Source organism: Acromyrmex echinatior, chromosome 14 (assembly GCF_024713525.1).
Source record: "Acromyrmex echinatior isolate Ae372 chromosome 14, ASM2471352v2, whole genome shotgun sequence".
Taxonomy (NCBI): Eukaryota; Metazoa; Arthropoda; class Insecta; order Hymenoptera; family Formicidae; genus Acromyrmex; species Acromyrmex echinatior.
This window is the reverse complement of record NC_141865.1, coordinates 9365838-9385543: the sequence shown is the minus strand read 5'-3', so window position 1 is coordinate 9385543 and position 19706 is coordinate 9365838. Positions and strand designations below refer to the sequence as shown.

The 19706-nt window shown below is 32.9% G+C and overlaps 1 protein-coding gene across 28 annotated transcripts in view; it reads left to right on the top strand.

Moving 5' to 3' along the window:
- The window catches only part of CaMKII (Calcium/calmodulin-dependent protein kinase II), a 111505-nt gene that overhangs the window by 69661 nt on the left and 22138 nt on the right, over window positions 1–19706 (top strand). For 19 of the 28 annotated variants that reach the window (XM_087413234.1, XM_011060828.2, XM_011060825.2 and 16 more), the window contains exons 11-12: window positions 6309–6398; window positions 15826–15882. The exons of 2 other annotated variants lie outside the window; for them this stretch is intronic. In XM_087413234.1, coding sequence (XP_087269360.1) covers window positions 6309–6398; window positions 15826–15882 — 147 coding nt within the window. The remainder of the gene's footprint in view (window positions 1–6308; window positions 6399–15825; window positions 15883–19706) is intronic. 7 more of the 28 variants (XM_087413250.1, XM_087413239.1, XM_087413231.1 and 4 more) reach the window with 1 other exon arrangement.

Sequence of the window (19706 nt, the reverse complement as noted above, 5' to 3'; positions counted from 1 at the left end):
CTGTTTCGGAAAAGTTAAAACATGATTAGTATTTATGTTTAAATAACATTTGATATAAGATATGCCAGATTTTTCTTCTGTCTTGCTGCAATTGAAGAATTAAGACTGTGCAGTTTATAGTTTGTACTATATGATTGTAAATAAACGTGGAATTTTTTATCTACAAAAATACCTCGGTTAAACTTGAATGTTTTATTTTTTTTTTTAGCTTTATTGTATTTCGCAATCTTGTAAATAGACAATTATTTGCAGCTTTTGTAAATTTTATACAAATTATTTCTACTATATAAAAAAAAATAATGTACGTGATAATAGTTAATCGATTTTTCAGAATATCTTATATTTCGAAGTATCATTTTTGGTGATGAAAAATTTTTTTGTCACCAGTTATTTCTTAATACTACGATCTTGTATACTGTGACGGAAAATTGTTCTCGAGTGAGATGATATCGTTTTTATTTACATACGAACGGCTGTTCTCTTTCATATCCTCTCGCCCATCCTCGTTCTACATTCGGCGCGAATCTTTGTTCGAGCGACTGCGAAACAATTAATTCTCCGTCTTCTCGTGTCTTAAGTTTTCTTCCAATGTCCTTCCTACCTTTCTTCCTCCCTTCTCTCTCTCTCTCTCTCTCTCTCTCTCTCTCTCTCTCTCTCTCTCTCTCTCTTTCTCTCTCATAGAAACCGTCGCTCGAACTTTGACTTTAATTAAATTTATTTCATCGCCTTGAGCCGACTCTCGAACTGTAAGCTCTTCCAGCTTTTCCGCGCTTCCCTCTTGGCACGCGACTTCATTCCCCACTTTGGATTTACCTTTTGCTTTTGGGAGAGGGAGAAAGGCTATTATCCTTGAGCTTCTGGCACACTGTTATTATGGAAATCGGCTTTAAGAGCTCCGCGACAAACTCCGGACGAAATACAGATCGAGAGCATCGATGGTTTGTTTAGTCGAATTGCTTTTCGCGTCGTATCTTGATCGAGACAGCTTATGGTAGAAGAACCGATCTTGTAAAAATAATAACTGTCAAAAATCTGTTTAAAGAAACAGTATTACATTTTATATCACGCGTTAATAAATTTAATTGAGTGACGAAAAGCTGACGCGAAAAGCGAGCTTAACTTTCGATTCCATTTCGGTACCCTGGAAAGCAAGTGAAAAATTAAAAAGAAGCATCTATCGTATATATTTAAATTTCATTTAAATCTCACGCGATTGCGTCGTCTGTGATCTAAAACAAACATATGGAATTGGCACACAACGTTCTTCCCAAAACCAATCGTTACAGATCAATTCCACGTGATTCTCTGCTTTCGTCAGTAGATGCGATTTTGAAGAGAATTTTTTATTCTCTTAATCTCGCGATGAAGTCTGTGTCAAAGCAACCATATGATAACATTTACTGAATTGTTATGCTAAAGATGTTGACATCGTTTCAATAAAATTAATATTTCTTTTCTAAGCTATTTATCGATTGTGCATTATTCGATTTATTATCGCATGAGGTAAACTTCTGACAAAATTGATTCGACGGCAATTTGTGAAATTAATTCAAGTATCTTTTTAAACTTTTATAACTAATATTATTCATAACTAATATTAATTAGAAATCGGAATGATATAGATATTTAAATATAATATAGATATTTATTTGCAAAATAAAATAATTCATTTTTAAATTTATATAGCATCCTAAATTACATTCGCGAAACTCGCCATATTATGAACTATGGAACATGAAATCTTGATTATGTCGTCAGTCGTCATTCCTTACAAATAGATCGTTCATGTGTAGCTCAGTTGATTTCGATAATTCGCGACAACTCGCGTTTTCCTTCCCTTTCTGTAAGGCAGTGATAGTGTCGATAATAATTACCAGAAATTACAGTATTCGTATATTATCACAAGAATTTCCGCGCAGCATTTCATGGATCGCGAATTGCGTTTCAGAACTTACGATCTTATGGTAGATCATAGATCCTTTGCAAAGGATCATCGATCGATCGACTCGCAGACTCATTCATTATTCTCCGATTGCATATTCACACATCTTAAGTTCTCGTTGCTCGTATTCTCTCCAAAGTAGTAATCACGTTCATTAATACATATTAAGGAAAACATTGGCGCAACGAAAGAATACAAAATCTTACCTTCGTGAAACGGTACGAAATATATTATATCCTATATATATATAAGGACTTTTCCGTAAAGAGCACACTTGCGTATTTTACAAGTCTTATGTATTTATTGTTGCGATGTATAAATATCATAGATTGTAACAATATTATACTTAGAATTTGATATTATACAGAGCTAATCTAACAGGTTTTTTTAATTCATTCGCGTATGTACATTAAAAATATCGCGATATAATTTAATCAAAAATAAATTATGTGACACGCTTTTAATGTAATTTATTGATAAAATTACAATCTGGGGTTCATGCTAATTCAATTTATACCATGTTTTCCGGGAGCTATAAAGCAAACGTTTAAATCAAGAGTGAGCATTTCTCGCGGCCATGAATTTTGGGCGCAGTGTAAATTTATGTATTTCTAACCACGTGTATTTCTACCACGAGTGGCAGAACTGCGCGAATTACGTATGGGTTTATGAATCTCAAACTGCGCATAGAATCTTCTCGAGGGTTTTCGGAATCCATGAATCCATAAATTCCCAAAGTATAGGGCTTTGCCCGTTTGCCAATGTCTTCCGTTGAGAGAATGCGAGCAACCAGCATTGACGAATAAATCTCTCTCTCTCTCTTTCTTTTTTTCTTTCTACATATCTATTTATCTTTACCTTTATCTACTGATACTATGACTGATTTTTTTGACGAAGGTAGACCGTAGCGCGCGAAATGGGTCGGAGGTGCAAAATGGATGCGCTTTATTCTTGCGACGATTTTTTTCGGTGCTTCTATTCAATTTGATAATAGAGTAGGATTCGAATGATAAACGATATATCACGCACACACGAGTTCTCAGATGTACACGAGACGTTATATACACAATATACAATCGATATTAGATTGTGAGGGACGATCAGTTCGCGAGAGTTCCGGCTTAAATCGAATTTTACCTCGAAAAAAACTTTGATAAAGAATATTTACTAAATTTATCTTAAAAGTTTATTTTATAAACTAAGTATAAAAATAGAAAAGTTTTTCCAGTTTTAGAACTTTAGATAAAATATCCTATATATTATAATTATTTAAAAAATTCGCTATTTTGCAATAATGCTCAATTTTTTTTTTAAATTAAAATACTATTATGATATTTTATCATATTCCTATAACGATAAAGTTCAATTACGAGACAGGTTTCGATTATTAGCGAAAATAATTCGCAATGAAGGTACGTTGTATTGTTGTTTAAGCCGAACCGGTTGAATGTTTCAATGTTCTTTTATTTGGCATAAGAATGAAGTTCTTGATGCCAGAGCAGACGTTAATCCGGCTTGAAAACGCCGGATCTCCATACGAATCATCGTTCCTCTCTTGGCATTCTGGCATGCTTTCGCTTTTCGATTCTCTAATTCGCGCGTTAACTATTCGTATGTCGTTCTCTGATTCTCTCTTTTTGCTTATGCTTTTTATGCGTTTATATCTCGCACGAATGCGTTTGCACATTATACGTGTCTCTCATGGCTTGAGTATTCGCTAAATGCTCTATCATTTTTTGCCGAGTATATTCTCATTCCAGCGATAATTTTAAAGGGAGACATTATCTCGTCCAAGCTATTGCAGCTAGATGTGAACTAATTTTTTAGATAGATGTTAATATTAAAAGTAAAATAAGATATAGATATTTGTTTTCTTGCGATCATATTAAAAAAAGAAATTTTGTTATTTCTCAAATTTTCAACTGTTTTAGGAATGTTAAATATAGGTACGAATTCTCAAATAATTTTGTTTTCGGAAAATGTTGAATCAAAAAAGTGTAAAATGTCCTGATTCCGACAGCAATTTCAGTGAATCGATACAGCCAGAGAGTCGCAAATATTCGTCGACTTTTATGTGATAAAAATACATGCAAAAGATAAAGATTTTGTTACTGGTCAGACGATTATTACTGCGCAAATTTTCGATCAATAACCTGGGAATAATTTCATTTTCATATCTCTAACAGTTCCACTATTTTTTCTTCCATATCAATTTGTCTTTTTTATTAATCCATATCGTCAAACGAACGGATGGACTGATTACATTTGATATATCCTGAGAATCGCTTTATTTAATTTTTTAAATATTAAAAATTAAATTAATTGTTTCCATACATTGCTTTATATGTATGGAATAAGAGAAAGTTAGACACTAATTTATTAAACAGAAGCGTTTTATATTCGAAAATGAATGTCTGTAAAAGTTAGTTAGCTTAGTAGTTAGTAAAAAAGAGATTTATATAACTTAGTCTTTATTTTCCATTAAGTTTTTCTAAAATGAAGTAATGCTTAATATTGTCTTGCAAAACTTGTCAACTTTTCCTTAGTCGGAAAGGAAACCAAAGTTACTTTACATTTTTGTGACGCATTTCGTCTCTTTTTTCTTTTTAATTTCTTTTAATTTATGTGCGTTTAAAACGTTAATTTCTATCACAAATTGAATGAAATCGTTCTGCAGTCCTTATCACAATTTATTCTTCATGTCTTGAGCGTGTATTTTAACAAGATGTGGTAGAAGTCGCTAATTAAATACTTGTTTCGCTATTGAATTGCATGTGTTTACACTCTGTCTTGCATTTTTTAATACTTTATTGGCTCATCCAATTCTCGGAAAGTTTCCGAAGAGTTTAATACAAGGTTACACATTTTCTGCCCCCACATAAAATATCTATTGTAAGTGACGCTTTCGTCAAGTACAGTTTGTGTGTATCTATAGAATTTTGAAGGTATGATTCCATTAGACAACGAAGTGGGATTATACTCGTTTCAATATTAGGAAGATAAATTGACGCATCGATATAAGTCACATGAATGAAAACAGTTTATCACAGCATGAACGCATTCACTCCAATGTTTGACTTTTGCGTTAAGTCTTTTTCTGTCTGTTTGTCTTGTCTGATTCGCTCCGGCTTCCTTTGGAATGGTTATTTCCATCATATCCAATCCAGAGCACAATCCGATTATATGTACATATATCTTGATTCTCAACGCTCTTTAGCTATTTGACTACCATTTTTGCGTTGTTCATAAATTTGTTCTACTCCTACTTTATTTTAGTTTTTCTTAAGATCCCTATAATACGTATTTGCAAAGTACGGCAAACACTTGTTTTCTGCATGTTGAAATCATGAATAATTAATTATTTATTTATATAGTAATATTAAGGATAAATGTTACAATTGGTAGATTAAAATAATTAACGAATACAAATTAAAGTCACACTTGTTAAGGCTAGAATTTGGAAGGAACATGAAATATCTAATTGTAAAGAACTGTAAATAATATGATATTCGAAAGATATAAAATTTCTTTTTCACATTTTCTTCTTTTATATCGTAAATAAAAAATATGTATGTATAACATATATAAATATATACGAGTTTCTTCTTTAGGAAAATGAAAGAAAATGTATTCTTTTTTGAAAAATCAAAAGTTATAAAAACGCAAAGTATGAAATTGAATTACGAAAGATGTAGAAGAAAGATTATACATAATCACATCGAAACGAAAATATCGTTCGATCGACAATATATTGTAGAAATTTAAAATAATTCAAAAATCGGTAATTATTCTTTACAACGTCAATTGGACGAACGACCGATGAATTTGATTTTATTTCAATTTGCACGAATTAACAACACAAATTACAGCAATAGTAACTTGATTTTTTTTTTTCAATAAACGTTCATAGAAAGAGACGATATTTGCTTAGTTTGTTTATCTCTATTTTTTTTTAAACGACAAGCTAGTTTCAGATTAACATTTGGCATCAAGCGAACTTGCTCTTTTTAACTGTTGCATTAAGAAGAGCTCTCGACGTTCCTTTCAAACTCGAGCTTTGTATTAGCTATGTCGTAGAGCACATTTAAAATGGAGAAACGCTCTCAAGATCGTTTCGAGGTACACATCAGGCAACGCGGATCTAAATAAATACTCGAAATAACTCCTTCTAATCCATATCCTCATTTCAAGATCGTTCCATTTTATGTGTATTCTCTATAATCTCGCTTTTTATCTTTTTTTCTCTTGTTCCTATCTTATAGTCTTTGATACTACTACTTTTGTTTTACTATCTCTTCCTCTCGTCATTTTTCTTTCGTTTTCACTTTCCCAATGTCGATTTACTGAAACGCTCTGCGCACTCCAGGTCGAAGCATTATCACGAAGAAGGGTGATGGCTCTCAAGTGAAGGAATCCACCGACAGCAGCACAACGATCGAAGACGATGATGTTAAAGGTAGGAGATCCCCATCCTTTTTTTATGTTTCTCTCTCTCTCTTTTTTTTCATAATTACAAAACGCGTTGAATTTTTTTAACTGTGATTATTATAACGAACTAATTGTAGGCTATCAGTGCGAAAACGAGTGCTTAAAACGGTCGATCTTCACGATCGCGATTATAAGCACAAAGAATAGATAGAATGGGATAGTTTATCATATCGTATAAATATTCGAAATCTTTTTACACGGATATTTATCGACTTTCATACCCGGAACACGCGAATAGTTTCTTACATGATATCGGCCACGATATTTCGGTAAGAAATCATTCGTGCAATTTCAGTTGTCGTAACGAGCACTTGTTTAAAGCCGGTTGGCATCTAGCTATTAAAGCACGTCGCCGTTGTGCTCGAAAGCTTGGATTGAATTATGATAGCGATTCCGTCGCCATCGCGGCGGTATTGTCGTCACGCGAGCAGAATAATCGGTGATAGTTCCAATAACAATGGCCCGATGTACAAGTTCTTAGTTCCCGGCAGTGATTCACAGCATATATCTCTTTACTGCGTGCTCGTTATGAGAATTTAATGAGAAACTTGACTACAGGCGGAGAAACTGCAGCTTAGTGTTCGCGACTTATCGTATAATACCATGTAATATAAAGATCAACATTACTCTTAAATTCGATGATATAGCTATTTGAAGATCTCATTTCTATTTGTCGTAACTTTGTTGTATAGCTTTGTCATATTATTTATATTTAATTCGAACAGTATTGTCTTGTGAAATTTAATTGAAAACAAAATTTAATTGAATTTCATCGGGTGATGTCAATAACTGTAACTGTTAAAGATACGTATGGCTGTCTGAAAAGTGTCTGGGATGTTACAGAAAGGGATGTTATTCGATCCAACTGAATCAATTATTTTTCTGATCATTTTTTTGTTTGTTTGACGCAATGTCACGCATTAACGCCACGTTTATCGCAGTTACTGCGGGAGATTAATTTACATGGATAATTCTTATGTATTGCGCATAAAAGTAAAGAGCACGGACGCGTATCGATCCCTCATTAGAGATACTCCTCTCGTTCTCACGTGCAAGTCGATCGTTGGACGATAGCTCGAGTAGTTAAATATCCACTCGTTGCTTATCCTCTGGCTTATCCCCTTTCCACCCTGCGTACACCTGTGCTCCAATTATTGTGATACACTATGCCGCAAAGGTAAACCTTTCATGGAAAGGTTTAGGAACATCAATTACAAAGATGATTTAAACTTATTTTTATTTGAAACCAAAGTTGATATAGTTAAATTACGAGAAATAAATGTAAATACTTGTAGATACTTGATATCATACTTGATTATACGTGAGGAAACTTTTGAGAAGATTTAATTATTTTACAATGTTTTTATAGTGTGTTTGTGTCGGATTTTCGTTGAATGCTTTTCAAACCGATGTGATTTAATTTTATTGGCACAATATCATCATTTCTGTGTGTGCTGATTCCTTTATTATAATATATACCGTAAGGTGTACTCTCGGTCGCAGATCCTAAAGTTTGCCCCTTCCTCCTGGTCCGTAGAAAAATCGATCTCGCCTTGATCTTTCTCTTTGCCTTTGTAGATACTTTTGATTATACACTTGTCGATCTCTTTCGTGTTTTATTTGTCTTTCGTCTGTCCGCGTTCGATCGCACGTGTACGTTCTTCAAAGTTCACCGAAGATATTCATACACAGCGAAAAGCAAGACAGTCAATATATAAATATAAGAAATTTGATTTGGGATATTTCTAGAAAATTTACGCATACACACACACACACACACACAGAGAAACCTTTATTTAAATTGTCATTTCACTCAGAGTATCTGATATTAATAGTTTCATTAAACTTTATCGATTATGTTGCGATTATGTTATATTGTGTATTGCTTTTCCTTATAAGAGTATCATACTGACATGATATACAATTGACACTTGTCAGTATTGTTTGAAATTTATAAATAGTCGTATCTAGTAGTAAGCATTAGCGCAAAGTATATTAAACGTATTTTACATATCCTCATCGACCTAATATACAGATATTGAGTCTATCTCGTTTCTACATTATCATCTTCGAATCTGTCTTCTCGTACGAGCTGTCTTTCAAGTTCCTGACTAACTCTGGTAGTCGATGTTTCTCGCAACTTCTCTATCGTGTGCGATGATGCCCTCCCTGTTCTGACACACTTTCTGACACAAACACGCGCAAAACATGTGATGGTGCATCCCAAAGCTATCTTCTCTCACTTTGCGAATATAATTCGTGATACGCAAGTCAGATGTAATCGATGGTTATCAAAATATGTTTTACAACGCGAATGTCGTTATGTTGCATGTTCACGAGAAATCATGTACAGACTATAGCTCGTTAAAATAAAAGGAATTATTTAACTAGCGTGGAATGTCAGGTATATGAGATCTGTGCGTTTTTTTAACACGTTCTTCATATTTTTCTCGGTTGTAATTATGTCTGTAAATTTGAATTCGCGAGTATTTTATTCGAAAATTTTGACGTATCTTGATTTCAATTTAATACTCATATCGATCAGATCTCATCCGTTCTTTTCTTTCGCGTATCCGAGGAAATATATATTTGTCAGATTTCTCCCGTTCCTACATTCTCTAGAAAAGTAGAATTCCTTTAAGAGATTTTGATGGAAACATAGGATTGTACTCTCGAGACACATTCGTCCGTTTCGTATTTTATTTGATCAAACACATTTAACAAATGAATTAATAAATTTTGATATACACAAATAACCAATTTAAGAGTATTGCGCATTAAATACAAATTTTGAAAATAAAAAAAATTTTACATTTAAAAAATATGTATTTCGAAATTGAATATTTTGTATCTACGTGTACAATAGTTTCCAGCTTACTGTTATTTTACGGTTTCAAAACAATATGAATGAGTCCATTATTACTCGTAGATTATTAGATTACAACTGTAACAATATTTCGAGGAATAAATGAAATTTTGTGTTTTGCATATAGGGTGAGAAAGTACAATCCAAATTATCTCTGCATGAATCTGTATCTCCTCTCCTACGTCACAGCATATAATTTGCCGGATATCCAAGAACAACGTTCGCTTTTGAATTTTAAAATATTCTACACGCGACATGAAAAAACTCATTCCTCATCCCCATCAGCGTCACGCGAATTCATATTTCTTATTAATTAATGTGTTATTGCGTTAATGTTTACGAAGGAATTGTAATAAATTAATTGACACAGGTATTTACTTACTCGGACTCTCTTCTTTATTTATGTACAAAGATCCTGATTTTAGAATTTTGCTGGACATCTATATTATGCATCTAACAAATGCAATTTTGAATGCACTTTGCATATACAAACTCGCGTGACCCTGTATTTTATGCGCAGCTGATGGTGTTGAAATATATTCGCCGAAATAAACTAAAACGAGAGTGAATCGATGCCATCCGTTTTCCATGCTTTCATTCGAACACACGTATACACGTCCGTACAAATCAAGTGGCTCTGTACTCGTTGTCTGTCTCCCATAACAGACACCGTAAAGGCAAAGCACCAAGTATACAGCTGTGTGAGAGAAGTGATAACACTGTTGTTTTGTGCCCCCAATAGCCGATGCTCACAAATCCATAACACACGTAGACGAATGACGTGCGCACGCGTATTATAACAGCAAATGAAAGAATGCACCGTATATAATTAGATTACAAACACCATAGACCGAGCGCAATTCTCTTCAAGACACGTTCATCATATCATTCGGAAATGTCATAGCGGAAATGTGATCATTGCGATTGCATTCGTTCACTTACACGCACAGGTTACCGGACGTTACTGACGCTTAGCTTCCATCCAGAATTAACTGGAAAACAAAGATTGAAGAACGCTCACGCGCGTAATATTTTTACGCGTAAAATTTTTTTTTTTTTTTTTCCCCCCGAAAAGTCAAGTAGACGATGAATAAAACACGGGTAATATATCAACGCTTTAATATAAACATCGTGTAACTCGTACACGTGGAACCATTTTGGTTCAACATTTAATTATTTAACATCTCAAACATGGCGTATATCGTCTGGTAATCTCGCTCGTTTTTCCACTTGAAATAAAAACGGTCGATATTTCGAGGATCTGTGTAACAAGGGCGACGGTAAAAAAAAAAAGTAAATTAAATTATTAATCGATTAATCATTTTTCATTATACGTTCCAAGAGAAAAAATTACACACATATATACTGTTCATATGTAGATTGCACATAAGTTGTAATGAAAATTATATACACGACATTTGAACAATTGGATATAATGCGTTACTGCAAGAAAAAGAAACGGTGAAGGCGGAAGTTGCTCTGGTTTACAGCAGATCCCGATTCTTCGCATTTACACAAGTCGGGCCTAAAGTTCACTGATTTCGTGTCACTCACGCATCGGCTTCGTTACGCGCTTTTGTTATACGTCGTAATTATTCTTTTCTCGCCTACACCTTCTTTCCGGAAATAATTGATCACTGGCAATTTAAATCACGTGTGCAACATGAATTAATTTATTTATAGGTGTATGTCGCGAAGTAAAAAAAATCTACCACTATCCGCAACCACCATTATCATAAGTTCTCTTGTTAACGCAATGCATCTTTTTTTAGCGATTACCGCACAGGCGACCATTTTTAACAACGTAAGATGAACAGGCTCGATTATAATTAGACAACGCTTTCTCGTGATACAATCTAGTACAAAGAGATAATTGACGATTATGCAATTCAGTAGATGTAGTGTTATAAATTTTAACGCGTTTTTCTCTTTCTCACTTGTATTCTGGTCGTACATGTTAGTATGTTGAAGAAAATGGATTCGTAGACTAGTCCAAGTAGCGATAGCTGCGACAAATTAATCTTGAACGGCTGTTTCTTGTAAGTCTGTTTATTACGATGTTTCCTTTACATTAATCTTATTCAAGTCTTATTCAAATTTTCCTAGATAAAACACTCAGATGAGCACAATCACAGGGAAACAAAGAGACAATTCGTAATAGCCTTTCAAGATTAATATTACGAGTAGTAAATAGTAATACTTCAGCGTGTGTTAAGCCTCGGTAAACGAATTATAAGCATACAATTAATTATTAAAAAAATAATTTTATTCTTATTCTTATTATTATTATTAATATAATGTGAACGCTAATTTCATGTGAACATAGATGTGAGGATTTCTTTACAATTTAGACGAGCTGAAAGGGTTATAATTTCTTATAACGTAAGTCTACTACGCGTAATTGTACGGTGTATATTGTCACTCGGTATTATCACACATACTTTTCTCGTAATAATCTCGATGTTTATCTCTCTATTCTCTTCTATTTTTATTCATTCTCGTTCATGTTAATTTTTTAACAGCCGGTGACCACGAATCGCTCCGACTCACGCTGCTTTCGCTTGCATTTTCTTTTTCAACATATTCACCTTTTATCTTATTTAGAGCCGCAATTAGCATAGGAAAACTCTTAACTTTTCCGCTGTTGTATTTTCTCGCGGTTTACAATTATGCTTTAATTATCGAACGAAAGACGCTCGTTTTCAGCTCGCTTCTTAGGCTGTAAGAATTATTTTATTGTAATTTAGAAATTTGCAAATAACGAATCGGCTACAATCGGTTTCATTTATCGTTTATTTCGATATTATATAAATTTATCCGGTGAATTAAATATATTAGCAGCGTAAGAGGAAAAAATTCGATTGTGAAAACTTTTGGAGCTTTTTAGGTAACATTTCACAATCATCACTTCCGCACGTTTATTAGATCTCATCTGGCATATTTGTATTTCCTTATGCCCGCACACATACACGTACATACGCTTCCTTGATGTTATATATATTTTTTTATATATATTTCTCCTTTTTTTGCTGCCACGTTATTGGATTATGTATTGTAATAATCTTTGATTAATTGGCTCTAATTTCGTCTCTTGGTTTTATTGTGTGAACCAGAGCGAATAGAACAAGCATATAACGAACCAACTATTTATTGTCAATAAAGAGAAAGCTAAAATGAATTTTATTGTTTGGATGTCGCGCGATTGTAAATGTAGAAAAAAATAATCGTTAGATGAAACGTATATGTACAGTCATTGAATTTGCCTGAATATTTCTTAATTTAACAAATTTACAGCGAGAAACACAGCCAAAAATTTACGTGGCAGTGACAATTATCACGGATATAAAAATTGTCGTCATTTTAATGGATCATTATTTTAACGAACTCTATAGAGGAAAAAGTATAATCGAGTGTTTCATATCGAATGGAATTATGCAAACCATTGAACAAATAAGTAGAGATTTACCAATGATAAAATTATTGATTTTATCGTTAAAATTTAACGTTGCATGATTTTATTATATTCAAAAGCTCGGATTATCCTATTATAATATTATTTGTAACAATTAAAAGAATTCCATTCCATTGAATGATTGATATTATTTATGTAAATTGACCACTCGGATTGCATCGTTTGTAGTTACAGCAAAACTAATCATACAGATCAGTATAAAATTAATTTTGGACGAATAGCAAATAACGGAGTAAATAAACAGAATTTCCGGAATTCCATCCGATTATCACTTTATGTACTTTTCTCTATGTGACTCTTCCACGTATACCGTTTGAGAAATGCGATCGTGCTCTCTGCGATCGTGTTCTTAAACGACCTGTTCACCTTCTTCAAACTCCACACATTATCACACGCTCTTACCTATACTTAGGTCATTATTACTATATCAAATTTAAAATCACACATATATATGTAAACGCGCGCATATTTACACATATATACATACATACACAAATACAACACACACACACACGCGCACACGCACACACAAATACACGCACGCACGCACGCACGAACGCGCACGCAACAAATAACACGTAACACGCTCTCTATCGTCGTCACAAATCTCGACTCTCGATGTTTAGCCCAGTGTTATGGATTTATGAACACCAGTTATACTTTTGTCTTCTTTTTTTCCCTGGCGCTTGTCTCACTATTCCTGTCTTTTCGCTTTTGCCTCATTCTTTCTGTCCCACCCTTTTGTCACTTGCTTTGTCCGCTTGGTCCACCGACTGAACCATTCATCCACGCAACAACCAACTCGGAATTGATTCCATTCACTTCCTTTACTTGGTTGCTTTTTTATGTGTTGATCCGATTTCTCGCATGTTTTCCGCCTATCGCACGCTTGCTCGCCATCGTACGGCTTTTTACAAAGTCTCGAATCGAATATCAAGAAGATTATAACGTGAGGGAGGGAAAGAGAGAGGAATCACAATTTAATGTTATAGAAAAATTTGTTAATGTAATTTTTATTACAGACTAAATAATTCGATGTATTTATCAATTTGTTTTTTTTTTTTATATTAATTAGTGAGACAATATGACTACACATAGATACATCAAGAAAATTTGGTAAATTATTACGTTTAAATAATTCCGGAGAAACGTAAAATTTGATTTACACTGAGGAAATAAAACGATTAATTTATATATCATATTATCGTATTTCCAAGCTTAAAAATTTTAATTTTTAATAATTTAAAATTTTATGGATATGAAAAATTTTAAACGCAGAATATTTTATACTTCTGAAATCTTATTAGTAAATTTTTATAATAACTAAGTAATTCTATCATAGTATTTCCAGTAATTTTTTGCTAAATAATTGATCAAATATCGCGACCGAAGCATTGAAACCGTACGATCGGCTCGATCTGCACGCATTACAATTTCTTTTTTTACTTCCCTACTACTCGAGATACGATCGATACGTGTTTTTATCGACGTGTGCACGTTCTTAATGCAAAGTGTACTCTCCAGCACTATCCCGATTATCAATCGATTGTATTCCGATCTTTTTTTCTATTTGACGACCGTTCTTTTTTATATACATATAGTTCGATGGTAACGGCACCACTCGTCTTCACAGTTCCCATAAATGAAAAGAAGAAAGAAAAAGAAAATATTTTAATCATGATCGTTACATTTTCGTCGGTCACAAACGATACTTTATTTCGTTACGCCCTCGTCGTTATTATATTAAGCATCATCACTTAATTTATGATAACAAGTGTTTTTCATTAGTAGTCGTGGCGTTGTACGAAAGAAATCGATTGCCATTAATTTGCACGGTTAATAGTTGGCTCAAAGTAATGACTTCTTCCTTTATACGAGATAATTTTTCTTGATAATTTTTCTTTCATTACACGATAATTTTTAAATTATTAAATAGTAGATAATTATGTAGATAATAAAAGCACGATGATATTATCGTAAATGTTGCTATTACTTATGAGAAATTGTTAACTAAATAGCAAAAATGTCACGGGGGTGTAACGATATTCTTTATTTTTGTACGGACGCTTTGAAATTTAAAGTGGTCAGGTGAAAATATCTACATGGAAATTCTGTACAAAGACATAAAAGCATATTACTGAGAGTTTGGTAAACTCGAGTAGATATCCTTTTGGTCTCTTGACGATTCTTTACTGAGAGCGTTGCTCCTTTATCGAAGAAATTTTATATTTTATGTTTTTATAATCGACGATGAAAGGTTCAGATTTATTATTACTCTACACTGAATGTCTGTTTTGTATAATTATATATAATATATATAATTATTGTGCTATTATAAATGGCGATATTTTATATTTGCTAATTACGTCGTTTCATATATCTGTCTGTGTTGCTTAGTAATCATTATTTATTATTAATAATGTCGAATACACAATGAATGTTAATATCGTGGAATTCGACCATTTACCTACGTAAGAATCTAAGTTTAATTGGTGCAATTATCAAACAAGACTCTTCATTTTGCCACAAAACGAATACGTGGCAGAAAAATAAAACTGATTTTTGTGTATCGCTTCTAAATCTATCATCATCTATTGTACTGTTTGTACATCTTATATTTACTTGTATAACGATGATTGATTGATTGATTGATTTTCCCATAACTTTATTCATCGAATATTTCTATTATAATTCATTAATATCAATTATAAAACAAATTTTTCCTTTCTTACGATTGTCGAGCAGAAAAAAATTATTTTTGCGTATGATGTACTAATTAGAAAAAGAAGTGATTCACATTTGTGAAGTTAATAATAAAATTTTTTTAACATTTGTTTGTTTTTAAGCTTCACTCTTCTACAATGTATTCTTTTGATGAAGAAAGTGATATTTATGATTTATGTGTCATTATTAGATAAATCGAGGGAAATAAGCTTAGCTTCTCATCATGCGACGTGGCTTTATCGATATTCCATATAAATATCTTAAGCGTTATGTAATGATATAAATTGTTCGTACATTTTTCGTATACGTGATGTATGTGTGTATGTTGTACAGAGGATAAGAAGGGCGGCGTCGACCGGAGCAGCACGGTCATTGCCAAAGAACCCGAAGGTAAAACCAATTTTCGAGACGAGATATATAACGTATATACGTATAACGTATCTATTGTGCATTACTTTGTAAACGTCGCGCGATTGCACTGGCCTCTCCCATCCGCGCTTAATTGATTTTGTGATTTTACGATACTATAATTATCATTGTAATTTTTATCTTATTGCGCATACATATAATATTTGCGTAATGTTCTCTCGTTTGTATGACATTGACTGAACTTTTTTATCGTGTTTTTATCAAGACAAACGCAATTGTATATTATCACGCATCGGGGACGAATGTTTCTTTTTCTAGATAAAATTCGTACTTCCGTGATATATTTCATGTATTATCAAACCCATACGGCACTTTGTCCAAGCGAACATGTGGAAAGATAATCCTACTTTGTCGCAGCTGACATGTTTCTGAGTAATAATCGATGAAGTTGTATAAGTTCAAAACGAGCAAAATGAAAATTATCTTTGTTTTGCTGATAGACGGATTGTTCTTGTTATTTACACAAATGTTTGTTTAATTCAGAGTGATATTAAGGGATTATGTTTAATTTAAAGCCATCTAACTGTTGTTGCGGCAATTATTAATTAATAAATTTTGTAACATATTATTCTTGAAATACTCTATGCAAGATATAACAGAATTTTTAATTTATTTCAACATGTATATTTTTTATATTTATGTAATCGCAAGCGCGACTTGTAAGTAACATATTTTGTAAGTATATTTACATCAAACTAAAATTGCATACCAAATTTTAAAAAATGACAATTTACATGATCGCTTGGATTCTAACAAAAATCACATGTTAAGGAATTAACGCGATTGTACCGAGATTTTTTAAATCGAAGCGGCTTAATTCGAAATGGTGTGATCTCTTGAACGTGCACAATATCGTAAATCTTTAACCGCGTTAATAAAGAGGAATTTATGAAAGAGCATTTCATTTCTTTGCGTCCGAACAGAAACGATCGGTTTCAGTTTCCAGAGCGTTCATAAATCGACCACGATGCGTAAAATTATCTCGATGTAATATCCACACTTAGCCGCGAGATATTAACAGAGAAAGGATAATTAAAGTATCATCGCGGTTGGGAGAGGGCCAATTTCATGAGAGGCTCCGTGTCCAGTTTCGAGCCCGAGCTTTTGCACCCTTTCTGTTGCCGCTTCTGCGAAATTGTACGGCGGATTTACCGTCTCTCCTTTCGTCTCGTCAACTAACATTTTGGATAACTTCGTCTCTTTTTTGCTTTCTTTTTCCTCTTATGTACGTGTGAGTTCCCCTTCTAATCAATTTAAAATTAATCCCGTAATCTTAACTGAGGATCCTCCTGAGCCTTCTCTCGATACGCTTCACAATAGCGAAATTCATAGCATCTCATAGTTAATGCGAGTGTAGTTAGAGATTGTTGTTTGATAAATCATTGTGATTGACGTCGATCAAACTGATCATCGAATCCCATGAAATGCGTTACGTGACAGAACGACGTATCCTTTGAAACAATTTATTTAAATGTCTGTGTCTAATTGGATCGTGATGCGGCAATTAATTTATTAATTCCAGTGTTCCACACACATTACTATTATTAATTTCATTTCACTAACTCTCCTAATTTCTTCTTGCTTATAATCAAAAGAATATAAATCATAAAGCAAGGAAAGATCTCTTCGGAAAAAAGAGAATATAAAATATACGTAATATTTTTTACTTTACCTATAATTATTCTTACATCTTTGTAGTTCTAAGTTACATATATTTAATAATTATAAATTACATATATTTAAATTTGATTGTTTTTCTTCTTTTATTGGAGAATCTTATCTATAATCAAACCGCGTAAACAAGTTGTGTCATTGATATTTATAATCGCAATTAAATAGAATAGGAATAAAAATTCAGATATAATTAACTAAAATAAAAACTAAATATAATAAAATAATGAGCTAATATTAACAATAATTGTCGATGTTTTACGAGCATATAAATGTATATAATGAAGTCTTTGCCGCCAAATTAGTTACAACTATGTCATAATGAGAGCGGCATGAAGGCGCCGCTACAGTGCACAGTGGTAATTAACTCGAAAGTTATAATTAACTCGATTTATAATTCAAACTAACTAACGCAGGGAGTTTACTCAAGTGTAAGCTCAACGTGGATAGTTTAAGCCTATGTAAAATTAACCACGCAGTAAATACAAAGGTTGATCCATAAATCGCTGCAATGATAATTATCATCTTATTTCCATCAGTACACAATAATTAATATTTCACACGTTACTTACTTCGATCAATAAGAAAAAATACGTAAGCAATTCGTTATATTAGCGTAGATACTATTTCCAGAATATAATATACATATCTTGATTTCTCTGCACTTGAAAATTTACACTGCATTACGTAACCTTTTTCACATAATACGAGGCTGTCGTTTCGAAATTTCGTTTTCGTTGTCAAAGAACTCGAGAGAAATTTTAACTAGTTACTAACAATGTACACATATACGCATTGTTTCTCATTTTTTTCGTCTGGTCGGCGAATTTCTCTACGGAAAGCGTCGTGATTTCGCTCCGCCTCGCGCACTCCTCAGACGTACTGTCAACAAAAATACCTGGCCGCTTGGCATTACTTGAAAATAGATCGGCAGCGGTTCAAAACGTCGTTGTATGTACGTTCGACCCACCTCGCAAGTGAATCGAGTCGCTCGACAAGCTCGACAAGCTCGGCTCTGTCGATTTTGAGTGTCAATTATTTCACAAATATTTCACAAATATTCTGGTGTTACCAAAAGGATTTACTTTCGTTTCCTTGTAAATAAACAATTTTTGCATTTGATATTGTGCCACTATTACAATAACATTGTGTGCCGTTCGCGTATAATTTAATTTTGGAAAATTACCGCGCAGAACATAATCGTGATGGCTAATACCATACCCAGCTCGTCCAAATACACAGAGAATTACGGTGAGTTTCTGGAGAGTTCTGTTCTTCCTTGTAATTTTGTTACGCACAATTATATTTTACTCTTATATTAGCTTAATTCAGGAAATTGATAATAAAAATATTTCTCGATGAATTTTTTCTTTAGAATTTAGTTTGGAATAATTTAGTAAAAATAATCACTTTTGTAAGTATTATTTATTTCTTAGAACAAATATCGAACTTAATTTTATTATAATTACAATAATTTTTCACGATGTGAGTCTGAATTTCTTTAGTATATTTTGAGCTCGTTTTGCGGATTATGTTTATCAATCTTTCATCAATTAAATATTAAATTGATTTCTCTCTGTTAGGGGGGGGAGGGAAAGAAGTGTCGACTTGAAAGAGATTTAACTTTAAATATCTTTGTATCCTTGAATTAAACTTTTGTCAAAGTCATCTTAAAAATAAATTTACGTTTATCTTCAAATTTAAATCTTGAATAATTGATTCTTTAGCAACTACATAATTTTAAGAAAATCTCTATTCTGAATAGTCAAAGAATTTATTAACAAAATACGAGAATCTGCGGAAATGTTTTGTATACCGATCGTTAATGTTCTATATTAATTGCAAACTGTAACAATATCTTATGCAAAATGAACTTTCATTATGGCTAAACGCTACATATAGTCGGATTATATATGCACGATTACATATACAAACGCGCTTCTAGGTTTCTGTTTCAAGAATAAATTTTGTCTATAGGACGCAAATTTGAACGAAAATTTGCGTGGGATCACATTATTCCATTTGTAAGATCATGGCAAATAATTGACGCCGTTCCTTTGTCTCTTACTCTCTTTCTCTCTCTTTTTCCCTATAATCTATGACACGCAATGATC